We start from the raw sequence: 12,591 nt of genomic DNA, 5'->3' as shown, positions 1-12,591 counted from the left end.
AAACCCAAATCTACATGAAATTGATTTCCAACAAAAGGTGCTGAGCACAGGTGTCACATAAGGACCAAGAGATGGCCTAAAAGAACATCACATACATACAGAAGAAACTAGACATTTTAAATCATTATACATAAAAATCAACTTAAAATGTATTAAAGACTTAAATATAAGATGTCTAACTATGATAATATTGGACAAAACTACATGAGAAATGTTTTGAGACATTACTTTTGGAAAAGATCCCAAAAGCTTAGAGACAATCTATGGAATGAAAAAAAATGTTTGTTTTTTTTTCCAATTCATAGGGTGTTGAAATCCAGAAAATAGAAGGAACTCTAAAATTTCAGTGTTAAAAGTGTGCAACAAATCTAAACAGATATTTCTTTAAAATGGCAGGGCAGTGCGATCAGAAGAGCTGGTCATGCGTTGACAGTCAGGAAGCAGAGAGGGAGTGGGAAGTGGGACTGAACTATAAATGTTCAAGACCTGCCCCCAGTGACCACTTCCTCCAGCAAGCCTCACATCTTAAAGGATCTACAAGGACTTCCCAACCAGCACCAGGCACCAAGTGTTCAGGCACATGCGTCTACAAGGGTATTTCACAAAGGAGTAGTAAAGTCCAATGGTTTAAGTGTCCTATTCCAGTTCATTCTACAACGAGGAAATCCTGGGATAGGCTACATTTTATCAATCTGCTTTTTTTTTTTAACTATTCAATATGTAGTTGAAGAACTTATAAGGGATGATTTTTCTCAGAAGTCTTTTCTATACAAAGTTCAACTTTTCATTAATGCTGGACATTTCCAGAACTATCATCATCAATGTAAAGCATACCTAGGAGTGCGGTGAGCTTTGGGAGAAGCCCAACTTGTACCATCTTGTTCCTCAGGCCTGTGTCAAACGAGAGGTTTAATAAAAGCCGGAGGGTAATATTTAGGAGATCTTCATGTTCACAGGGTATCATTTTCACCAGTTTTTCAACAATATCCATCTCCACCTATAGTAAAAAAATAAAACACATTTACATTAGATGGCAAAATAAGATATAAAAGGTTACACAGCCTGTTTTTATATGAATTAGTAACTATTTCCTAAATATGTATTAGCTTATATTCTCATTTCAACCTATAAATGAAATTTTTAAGGAGGAAACACGCACTCCTATATCACCCATTCCCTTCCCTCACTTATCTGTCTTCAACCTGATAACAAATTGCATTTGATCCTTGAAAACTGCAAATTGAGCACGAGCCACTAACATTCTAGAATTCTACAAGAACAAAAAAGGTTTCATTTGGTTTTCAAGAGTATATATATATATATACAATGTGATAAACAAGTAGTATATATATACACAATGTGATAAACAAGTAGTATATATACAATATGATAAACAAGTAGTATATATACAATGTGATAAACAAGTAGTATATATACAATGTGATCCTTTGCTATCTCAGCGTAAAATCAGGAAGCTAGAGTGACTACATGTATTGAGGCACATAATGTCTAGCTTAGTTCTAAAATACTAATTTCATAAGATGCTGTCACATATAAGGGCATTTCTCCCACATAAAACTGGAACATGTGTATCTAAAGTAAAAATCTGAATAAGATTAAACACTTGTAATAACTCTGGATGAAAAATTAACTTTATTGAACCTCATTATTTTCTTCCCCAATAAAACTGATGTATGATGAGATGTACTGCTTTCTATCTTCTGATTCTATATTACTGGATTTAAATGTAAATGAAAACTAATGTTGAATATATCTGGTAGGTTGACCACTTCAAGGTTGATCATACTTAAATATAAGCATTTGGGCTAAACTGCATACACTAAAATCAGAAATGCAAGACGTTAAATAGTTAAACACTAAATGAACCTGAAGTATAAGCTATTATTTTTAAGATATCATGTGTGTCTATTCTATGTCATATTAGACAATACTTTTATCTAGAAAGATGCAATTATCTAGAAGAGAGATGATATTGGCTATATTTCCTAATGAGGCTGTTACACTTACTATAAATTACCTGAGTAGGGATTAACAATGTTTACAGTTTATCAGAACATGCTAACTTACAAACAGCTAATACAGACCATTTGAAATAGCTTTGTACCTTACCATGTCATTTTTATTCTCCATAAAAATACTGAGTTTCTTTAAGAATGACACAACTAGAATGAGCAGCTCAAAATTGTCCCGATCAAGAGCCTTCACCAACATGTGAACTATATTCTTGTTCCTCATCTTCAGTTCTGTACGTGTGTCCTCAGCAAGATTCAAAAGTAAATAGAGAGCAACTGAGAAAGAAAACACATGAGAGTTGAATGGCTGGCATATTGAATCAATAATTTAAAAAATCAGTTCTACTTACCAAGGTCATGGACACAGTTCTAAAAAGTTCTAAAAATATTATTTAAAAATTTTTAACATAATTAAAACATTCAAACTTTATCAAATGAGATATGGATATTATAAAACACAGGATATTCCTTTAATTAATCTACTTTATTAAGGTTTTAGTTAACACACAATATATTAAACTTCATTATGTATTTTCAAATTTCCTTTGTTTTTGCTAATCCTCCTCACTCTGCAGCATACCCAAACCACCTTGTGCCCAGGAGCCTCATCTCTGCTTCCATGTCACATGTTCTGTGTGCACTATGTTCTTATGAAGCCAAAACCATAAGAACGAGTCTAATGGTTTGCACTCTCCAGAAGTTTCGAGTTTAACAGTAAATAAATGACGAAGATTTATAAATAGGCAAATAATAAACAAGGGGAATAACTTTATACATACAAAAATAAGGAGTTATCATTAAACAAAATTTTAATCTCTAACAGCTTCTTGCCACACTAGGGATACATTTGACACAACTGAGGATATGAAAGTACCTATTTCTCACATTTAATCACATCTTCTGTTAGTCACTACAAGAGTCAAGAAATACAACTGTTATGTCAGATGGTGCTAAGGGCAAGCTCTACTAGTTCTAAGTACAGTTTCCTTTAGAGGCCTGCAATAATGACATCAGTTCCCTACAGAAACTCCACAGTCCTTTCTGAAAGTGAGAATTGTATGATTCACTGGCAGGTAGTAGTTTTCATTGCCTTGATACGAAGTTTCATAGTAATACTTAAAAGATCTTTTTCTGTCAAAATTATGTATATTATTGATGAATATAATCCTTTTGCCTTTTCTTTAAAGTCTGAATGTTACTCATTATTCTAACATTTTATCTATGATTCTGTCTGTTTAGACAGGAGTTCACCATTAGCCCATGCTGGCTCTGAACTTGTGATATTTCCATCTAAGTTTCCCCAATGCTAGAGTCACTGGTGTGCAACACCTTCCCCAGTCCTCTTTTAATAGTTCTTTATCATCCACCTTGAAACCTTTGTGCAAAGAAGATGGAAATATATACATGTGCTTAAATATATTAATGTAAGTTGATAAAATCTATTTAGCAAATATTTACGACAGAAAGGCAAATGATATGTGCCTATATGACAGTTATTATACTATTTAACAAAAATAAACAACTCATTTTAATTCTAAAATATTTATAAGCAAAATAACATAAACATCTTAAAGATGGGAAATACATAACTTACGCAACTTTCCCTGTCTACACAGGTAGGAGGCAGCAGAACTAAATGAAAACACAAGCTCAGCGGAGTCTCCAGCTCTATGCTGCTGCATGATGCCAAGCTTCCATGTAAGATAATGCAAAACTTTAAAGCTATGCTGAAAGCATACAGAAACCTTCTGTAAAGTAGACATAGTAAGTTGAACAGTGCCTACCTAAAATTTAATAGGACCTTAGCATTGGGTTTTATCTGGAAATATCAACTTTGCAACTGTAGTACATAAAATGATGCAATAATGAATTAAGAGATACTCTTAATCCAGTAGTTGAAGCCCTAGTTGAAGATGAAAGCAGGCACTGGAGTGATTAGCAACAAGCCAAGAAATGTCAGACAGTTGAGAAATGCTAACATGACAGAGAGGTAATAAGCAATTCTTCTCTAGAACCAGCAGAAGAAACATGATCCTGAGATCACGTTGATTTTGGCCTTCTAGCCTTCAGAACTGTGAGAGAATAATTTCCATGGTTTTAAGAAAGCCACTTTGAACTACTTCATTATAGTAGGCATTGGCCTTAAATTGTCATAGAAACAAACAACAAAAGATTAGAATAACAAACTCAGTTTTTCACAATAATAGACATCAAATAATTAAGTACAGAGTAATCTGAGAGGTAGGAAACAAAGGAAATAGCCATGTGACTGCCGAGAAAGCTGTCTGGGGAGTTTCTACATCACCACACCAGAAAGAAGTCAGGCAAAACCCAACCAATCTCTAAGCAAAGCTAATGGACTGAAGGGTCTGATGGAAGCCAAGAGTTCACAAAGAAAAGCATTGGAAATCAAACTGTGTTCTCTAGAAAGGCAGCCAGTGTTCCATTAATCCAAGTCTCTAGCCCTAATAGGGTAAATTTTCCAACATCAACAGAGTACAAAGAAATGTTCTCCCTAGAATTCCAAACCCCATTAAAATATTTTAAAAGAAAGAAAAAGTTATTTCCAAATGTCAAAAGATTAAACAAAAATAAACAAAAATAAACATTTTTACCAATGAACCTTGATTTATAAAGAATATTAAAGGAAATCCCTTAGACAAAAATTAAGAGCAGAAAGGAATATATGTCCACAAATTAATAAAATCATTGGAAATGATCACTATACATATCAATGTTTAAACTCATTTCTATATTATAAAATGTCAAAATTAAATATAAGATTTATAATGTAACAGATTTTACAGTTGAAAGGAGAGAAAAATGTTTTCTGTTTGCTTGTATTTGTGTTCTGAGGCAGAGCCTTGCTAAGGAGCCCAGGTTGACCTTAAATCTGTAATCTTCCTGCAGTATCTTCCTAAGGGGTAGGATTACAAGTACCTGCCATCACATGCAGTCAGAAAAAAAATAGCTTTATTCACTAAATAAATGAGATATCACTTGACAGAAAACTTAATATGAGACAAGTTAATGATGTACACTTAAATACAGACAACTGAAAACGAAACCCCATGGGATGTAGCAGGCTGCATATTCAAGTGTACATATGACCTTCACTGAGAAAGACTATATTCCAGACCATAAAATAAGACTCAGTAAGTCTCAGAGGTGTGAAAGCATAGAAAGCATATTTTCTGATGATGGTGAAATTAAAGATTAATGATATTAAGATTTCTAGAAAAGCCCTACTTATATGGACAGAATACTGCTGTGTAAATAACCTATGGGTTAAAAACAAACAAAAATAAAATGGACATTAACTTCAACTAAATAAAATTACAAATGAAAACAAAACAGTTGAAAATATGTGGGTTGCTGACAGAAGGAACATTTGTGTTCTAGAACCAAAAAAGTGACCTCAGTTTCCATAGAAAAACAACAAAATAGAGCAAATTAAACCCCAAATATGCTAAAGAAATGATCATCTTGTGCTGTAGTCTTTAAATGACTGTGTTGAAGGCAAACTATTTTAAGTTGATTTTAGAACATTTGATGCCCTACACATGATGTGGGATTCCCCTCTGTATGCTGTGATACTATTGGTTAATAAAGAAACTACTTTGGGCCTATAGACAGGGCAGAATAGAGTTAGGTAGAAAAACTAAACTAAATGCTGGGAGAAAGAAGGTGGAGTCATGAGAAGCCATGGAGCCACCAGTCGGAACTTTGCCAGTAGGCCATGAGCCTCATGGTAAAATATAAAATAATAGAAATTGGTTAACCAAAGATATAAGAGCTAGCTAGCAATACACTTAAGTGATTGGCCAAGCAGTGATTTAAATAATATAGTTTCTGTGTGGTTATTTTGAGTCTGAGTGGCCAGAAACACACAAGTGGCCTCCACCAACATACACAGCTGACTAGAAACATGTACAGTTGTGCATGTAAAATTCACGTATTATATAAAATTAACTAAGTTAAAAAGCATGTAAAGTTCACCCATGCAAATTAGGCAAGAGCTGTGGCTCAGAACAATGCACCTGTAGCAGCCATTGTAGCTCAAGAAGAGATCGCCTCAGCCACCTGAACTAACAGCACAGCAGGCCAGAATATGCCCTGCTTCCCTCTGACCATGGACCAGGATAAAAAGTCTGAGCTAACTCTGAGGACAAAAAGACTCAAGTAGCCACAACACCTGTATGAGAATGTGAGACTACTCCTACAGAAAAACAATATAAGCCTTTTAAAGATTGAGAGCCATTAGATATTTGTTAGCATGTATCCAAATTCTTATTTTTCAAAATAGTTTTATTTTTTATTGCTGTGTTCTTTGTAAAGCCTTCTAGCTAACCACTGTGTATTATCTTATAGTTGTGCATCTATAAAGTCTTAGAAGTAAAGTGTTAACATTCTACAGGACTACAGCATCTGACAAGGGAGCCAAAACATTTCTGAAATGCTATGACATTTCCTACAGATAAAGCAGAATGAACTTCAGATAAACCTGTCTTAAGAGCCATATCTTCTATATTTCATTGCTTAAATTGGGCCTAAAGGGCTTATTGGCACTAACTCCTTGACATCTTTCCCCAGTGTGGGTCCAAATCAGACCAACCAGGATGAGTCTTTCCCTAGCATTGTGGAACAATGGAGAACAAAACATCAGACGGTTAATCAACAATGTCCTCAGAAAGTACTGAGAGAATAGTGTTAGGGAGACTGTCAGAACTGAAATAGTCCCAGTGGGCATGGAACCCACCTCAGGAAAACTCAAACAAGAGGATCATAATTTTGAGGCCAGCCTAGGATTTATGATAAGACCCTTTCTCAAACCAACAAATGGAATTGCTTGTGCCAACCTTCCAAAAATAACTAAAAGTCTGAGGTTATGAAAAAAAATGGCTCTTACACATGGTTACCTGGCACTAATGAAAACCACTCTAACCTCAGTCCCTAGTTGCATCTGCATATTTGTTTCAGACATATTTATGTTCCCCTCAAGATTAAGGAGCTAAAACATGAAGTGGGGAAATGTCAGAAGTCTGGCAGGAATGATGACGTTCTAAAGAGATAGAAGCAGACTGCTGAACAATGAACCCCAAAGAAATGGGAATTTGCTCAGGAATCTATGCTGAAAGAAGGAAAAGGTCACAGCCAGAGGGGGATCTTGTTTCTGATAAAGAGACTTCTTCTACACAGTTCTAAGGACTTCTCAGATCACCGCACAGGGTAAGACTGAAGCCCAGACAAGGATAGGTCAATAGTGGGATGGACCACACCTTGATGTGCAAATTTTTGACCCTCTGTTTAAATATTGATTTCACTTCAGAATACCAAAAAAATACTTGATTGGTTCTCCCTAGCTCTTTGCTCCTCTTTCCCATGTGACTACATTGAATATGTCTTTTTTTCTGCTTTATACTTAAAACAAAGTTATGTAAAAACTTTTCTATAGTCAGAGCACTGTGCTACCAGCAATAAACTACACAAAAGTGATGGACAGAAGAGGACAGGGTGCCAAGCAGACATGCACATCTATGTGCAAGTAGTCTTAGAAACAAACAGGTGCATAAATAGCAACACATTCATAAGCAAAACAAAGAGCTGATTCATTCAAATGTATTCAAAATGCATCACTGACTTAATTGCAAATCCTGAAGTGATAGAATCTAGAACAAAACATAGCTGAAAACCATTGTACACTCCAGTTAGGTACAATGTTTTAGATGCAATGTCAAAAAACATGATCCAAAAAAGACTAAACAAATTATAACTCACAAAAATTAGAAATTCCGATTTTCAAAAGACATAATTTAGTGAGTAAAAAGATATAACCACAGACTAAAAGTCTTTGTAAATCATGTATTTTATAAAGGCTTGTATAAAGCAGATCATATAATCACACACACATACATATAATGCATATACATATATGCATAGAGAACAATCCCACTAAGGACTAAACAAAAGACATGAAAGGGTATTTCAACAAAAGATATAGAGATCAATATATGAAGAAACTCGACCTAAATAATGGGCAGGTAAATTAAAATCAAAACTATGATACATTATAAGTTAACTAAAATTAATAAGATTGAATCATGTCAGTCTTTTTTTTTCTTCCGTCTTTCCTTTCCTCTCTCTTTTTCCCCGTGTTTATGTTTGCTTTTGAACACAGTTGTAGCCCTGGTCATCCTGGAATTTGCTCTGTAGACCAGGCTGGCTTCAACTCAAGACATCTGCCTGTCCTTGCTGCTGGATCCCAAGTTCTAGGATTAAAGCAGTGTGCCACCACTACCCATCTTATACCAGTCTTTTTCAAAAAAGTAATTTGAGACTTTTCTACACAAATGGTTGGACACTGGGTAGGAGACTGCAGGGGCCCATTTCTTTGTAATACCAGTCTTCTATGACGCTAAGCTTTGCTTACTATGCCGTCTCTAGGGATGGATATAGATGGAGGACATGATGATATCTGCCCGTATAAGGATACTAAAAGGAGCATAGCAATTGCCAAAACTGGAAATTTTCCAAATGACCACTAACAAGAGAATACAGAGAATTATAATGAGTAACTAAAAGGAAAAATTCCTGATAAATCCAACAACATGGACATGTCCTTATTCTGCCCAAGCAAGAAGCTGTGTAATTCCATTTATATCTCTAAAATTACTAGAGAACAAAGGGGAAAAAAATGAAGGAGAAACAAACATATAAGGAAGCTTTGGGAATGATGGACATGTCTACTTTGAATATGGTCTCAGTACTGTAACTATTTTCATACATTGAAATTTACTAAATTGTGTATGTTAATAGTATACAGTTTACTGCCTATTAATCATCTTTCAATAAAACTGTTTAAACAGAACATAAAACATTTGCTTAAAGAAAGTATTTTGGTTAGGAATAGAGTTCACTATTTTACATATTAAAAAATCAGCTTAGTGTTTTAAAATTCTAACAAGACAATTCTTTTTAGAGATCTAATGTTATCATGACTGACATTCTAACCCAGGTAAAGTTACTATGTTCTAGTCTCTTTAAACATTTGACATTGACAAGGTGGCTTTTTCTACAACAGTCTGAACTTAACCACTCAACTTCAAATCTTTAAAACAGGCCTGAGGAGACATGGTTCATTAGTAATGTGCCTGCTTAACAGTGCAGACTTTGGTTTGGTTCCTAGTACTGCCAAACCAAATAAAACAACAATAAAACTTGAAAAATTCAGTATAGTAAGAAAAGTTAAGAACTATCAGGGAATAAAAATTTATTCATGTGCTAACATTTCCATGTACAAAGTTCATCAAATAAGCAATGAAATAAACCACAATCCACAGTTCATTCTAAGCTAGGATTTGAATATTCACTTAAAGGATCCATATCATTCTAACTAAACCTTAAGACTTTGCATCTAAATTGACAGCAAAACTATATAATATTAAAGTCTCTTATTACTCAACAAACCCTTAGAAACAGGCTTTATTCTTTATTAAGTGAAAAATATTTTAAAATTTTGTACCAGTTTTCTAGTGTCAGATCTCAGGAAGTGTTCAGGAGCTCATACCTCTCAATAGCTGTTCTTGTTTTACCACAAGTCCCTGGTACTTTTTAAAGGTTTTATCATAATCCTTTCTCAACGTTTGATTTTCAAGGTCTTCGTCAAGTAAAACTCAAGTTAAGGATCACAAGTATGAAGTGAAGAAAACCTACTGAGAACAGTGCTATTATGTTTTATCTGCAGATTATTATTTATTGAGACAGGGTTTCCTTGTGTAACTCTAACAGACCTGGAACTTACTATGTAGACTAAGATGGCTTCAAACAAATAGAGACCCACCTACCTCTGCCTTTGGAAGCTGGTATTAAAGACACTGACTACAACTTTATTTCCCATCCAACAATTCAACTAGAATCCTAACTGCAGAACTATGCATAATAAGACATATTAGCCAAAGTACCCATAATTTCTTTTAAGTCCTACAAGGATGAACTGTTTGAACTTCACCAAATACTTGGATTCTCAGTAATATAAGCCAATATCTTATGAAAGTTGCCAAGTCTATAACTTCCAGCAGACTATAAGTGAGTCCATTAAAAATATGACTTACTTTAGAGAAATTGATGCAGTTGCTAAGAATAAAAGACTCTATTTAGGCAGACACCTAAAATATGTAGATTAAATTTGATGCTTTTTAGAAACTTGCTCAGGTTAGAGACTTGAAGAGAAAGAAGCAGGGCAATGGTGGCGCATGCCTTTAATCCCAAAATTCGACGCAGAGGCAGAGAGATCTCTGTGAGTTTGAGGCCAGCCTGGTCTACAGAGAGAGTCCCAGGATGGCCAGGCTTATACAAAGATATCCAATCTCAAAACACCAAAAGATAAAGAGTGGGGAGGGAGGAGAGAGGGAGAGGGAAAGGGAGAGAGAGAGAGAGAGAGAGAGAGAGAGAGAGAGAGAGAGAGAGAGAGAGAGAGAGAGATTGTTCTAAAGAATAAGGCCCATGAGTTTCACATGGAGATTTAATAAATGCACCACACTCTAGCCAGACAGGACTGGGTAATAGCCTTAGGCCATGGGGAGTTGAGTCAGGGTATTGGGCAATAGCCCCTAGCCATAAAGAATGGCTTAGCCCCAGCCTGACTTCAGCTCTACCTACACAAACAATATGCCCAGGTATGGAAAACAACCCACTCTGGTCCCATTCAAACCACAAAATATAACCGTAACTTCCTAGTAGCTATCTATGTGTGTGTGTGTATGTGTACCTGTTCCCCAGCCCCTCTAAAAGCACTCAGCTTTCATCTTGTGGAAAAGCTGGGGCCCCTTGCTATTCCAATAAAGCAGCCTCAGCCTGTTATGATTAAGTCTATCTGCCTCTCTGCCTCATTTTTTCTCTTATAGGAATGATGCTTTCATTTCCAATAAATACAAATAAAAACATTGTATTCAAACTATGCCATGCCTGCACCTCACTGATACGTGAAACTTCATGTTAAGACACATATGAACAGTTGAGGACCTTTGAGTTAGAATTAAATTGTAAAGACACTATAGTATTTTCAAATGAGATTACAGTAATTTTAAAAACAGCATCCTTATACTATACTCAGTATGAAAGACAAATCAAGAGATAGAAATGATCAGAATGTAGACTATAGCTCAAAAAGCAAAGGGACACTAAAGTAAATGGAATTCCAACCCCAAAATGCCTTAAGCCAATGGGCAATGACACTGTTAATGAAAAGTGTGTGAAAGCATTTGTTAAGAAACCTAAAAAACAATTCCTAGACCATAAAATACGTTAAACCAGAATTTCCAAGGTTCTTTTCATAGGTTCTATCATTCTATAGATTTCTCAATTCTGCACTAATATTTTTTTCACTTAGCCAGAAAAACTGAACTTCATAGAAAAGTAGAACTGTAGTTTCCTGGAAAAATTAGGTTTATCGAGAAATTTAATCCATCCCATCAAAGTTCCTTGGAAGTCTACTGCAGCAGTGGGAAGCCATGGTGCTCCCATAGTGCTGTCCTGCAGAGACTCGTCCACTTATCTAGCACTGCTGCTGACCTCACTCTTCTACCTTCTAACCAGTCGAATGTGGACAGGCAAAACGTCTGCCAGCCTGGAACTATTCTGATAATTCCAATCTCTATCTTTACTTCTGCAACATTTTTACATAATTTTCAAATAATATGACAGGAACTAAAAACGGAAAGAACACCCCCACCCCGCCACATCTGTCAAAAGCATCTAAGCATAGGCAGCAGGTCAAAATGGCACCTAAAGGATATCAGCTTTCTTCTTCTTAGAAAGTTCTTCTTGCCAAAGCTCATGTCTTTTTAACTCATGATCAATGATATTCATACACAGGGCTCCAATTTTATAATGTGTGATGAGTCCATGAAAATGAGAAAAGCTTTAAAGGAGAGATTTAAAAAGAATACATCTAGTTCAAATAGGAGATTTGGTTTTGGCCTAAACTACCATAAACTATACAAAACATAAGTATGACACACATTTCAATGAATGAATATACTACAGTAATTTTGAAATTATGAGATTATTTTAAATATGTATTAACATGCTATCCTCATTTTAAATATTAATCAAGTTTTCATTCTTAATCACAATAAGTACTAAGACAGTCTCATAATATGTTTTGGAATATTGTCTAACAAACTAATGTTATAATAAGGCTTTATTTGTATAAAATTGATGAGAGAGAATAAACTAGTAACATATTAGCAATCAGGTTATATATATGTATATATATATTGCTAAATAATTAACTTCTTTAAGTATTTATTCAAGAAAATATCTTTGCCAATGTTGCTTTATTATTAAAATCCAATTGGCTAGAAAATTTTCATAAAATCTCAATAATACCTCTATTAATAATATATACATGTAAATAGAATATATTCAACTATTAAAAGAATAAAATTTCATAATTTATTAGACACAATGGAACTGGAGGACATTATGTTAAAATAAGTCAAACAAAAAAAGTAACTGTCATATGTCCTTGTTCTGATATCTGGAAGGAAAGAGTTGA

General features: G+C 34.7%; 1 protein-coding gene across 1 annotated transcript in view; it reads right to left on the bottom strand.

Annotated features, from left to right (window-relative positions):
- Nucleotides 1-12,591, bottom strand: part of Kifap3 (kinesin associated protein 3) — a 122,768-nt gene that overhangs the window by 88,394 nt on the left and 21,783 nt on the right. The window contains exons 7-10 of the mRNA XM_050158422.1: nt 11,828-11,952; nt 9,601-9,699; nt 2,131-2,309; nt 835-997 (exon numbers count right to left, since the gene is read on the bottom strand). Of these exons, the coding sequence (XP_050014379.1) occupies nt 835-997; nt 2,131-2,309; nt 9,601-9,699; nt 11,828-11,952 (566 nt within the window). The remainder of the gene's footprint in view (nt 1-834; nt 998-2,130; nt 2,310-9,600; nt 9,700-11,827; nt 11,953-12,591) is intronic.

The sequence above is a fragment of the Alexandromys fortis genome, unplaced genomic scaffold (assembly GCF_014885135.2).
Source record: "Alexandromys fortis isolate MF-2015 unplaced genomic scaffold, M_Fortis_MF-2015_v1.1 scaffold_97, whole genome shotgun sequence".
Classification (NCBI taxonomy): Eukaryota; Metazoa; Chordata; class Mammalia; order Rodentia; family Cricetidae; genus Alexandromys; species Alexandromys fortis.
The sequence above is the reverse complement of the archived record's forward strand: the minus strand, read 5'-3'. Positions and strand labels throughout refer to the sequence as shown.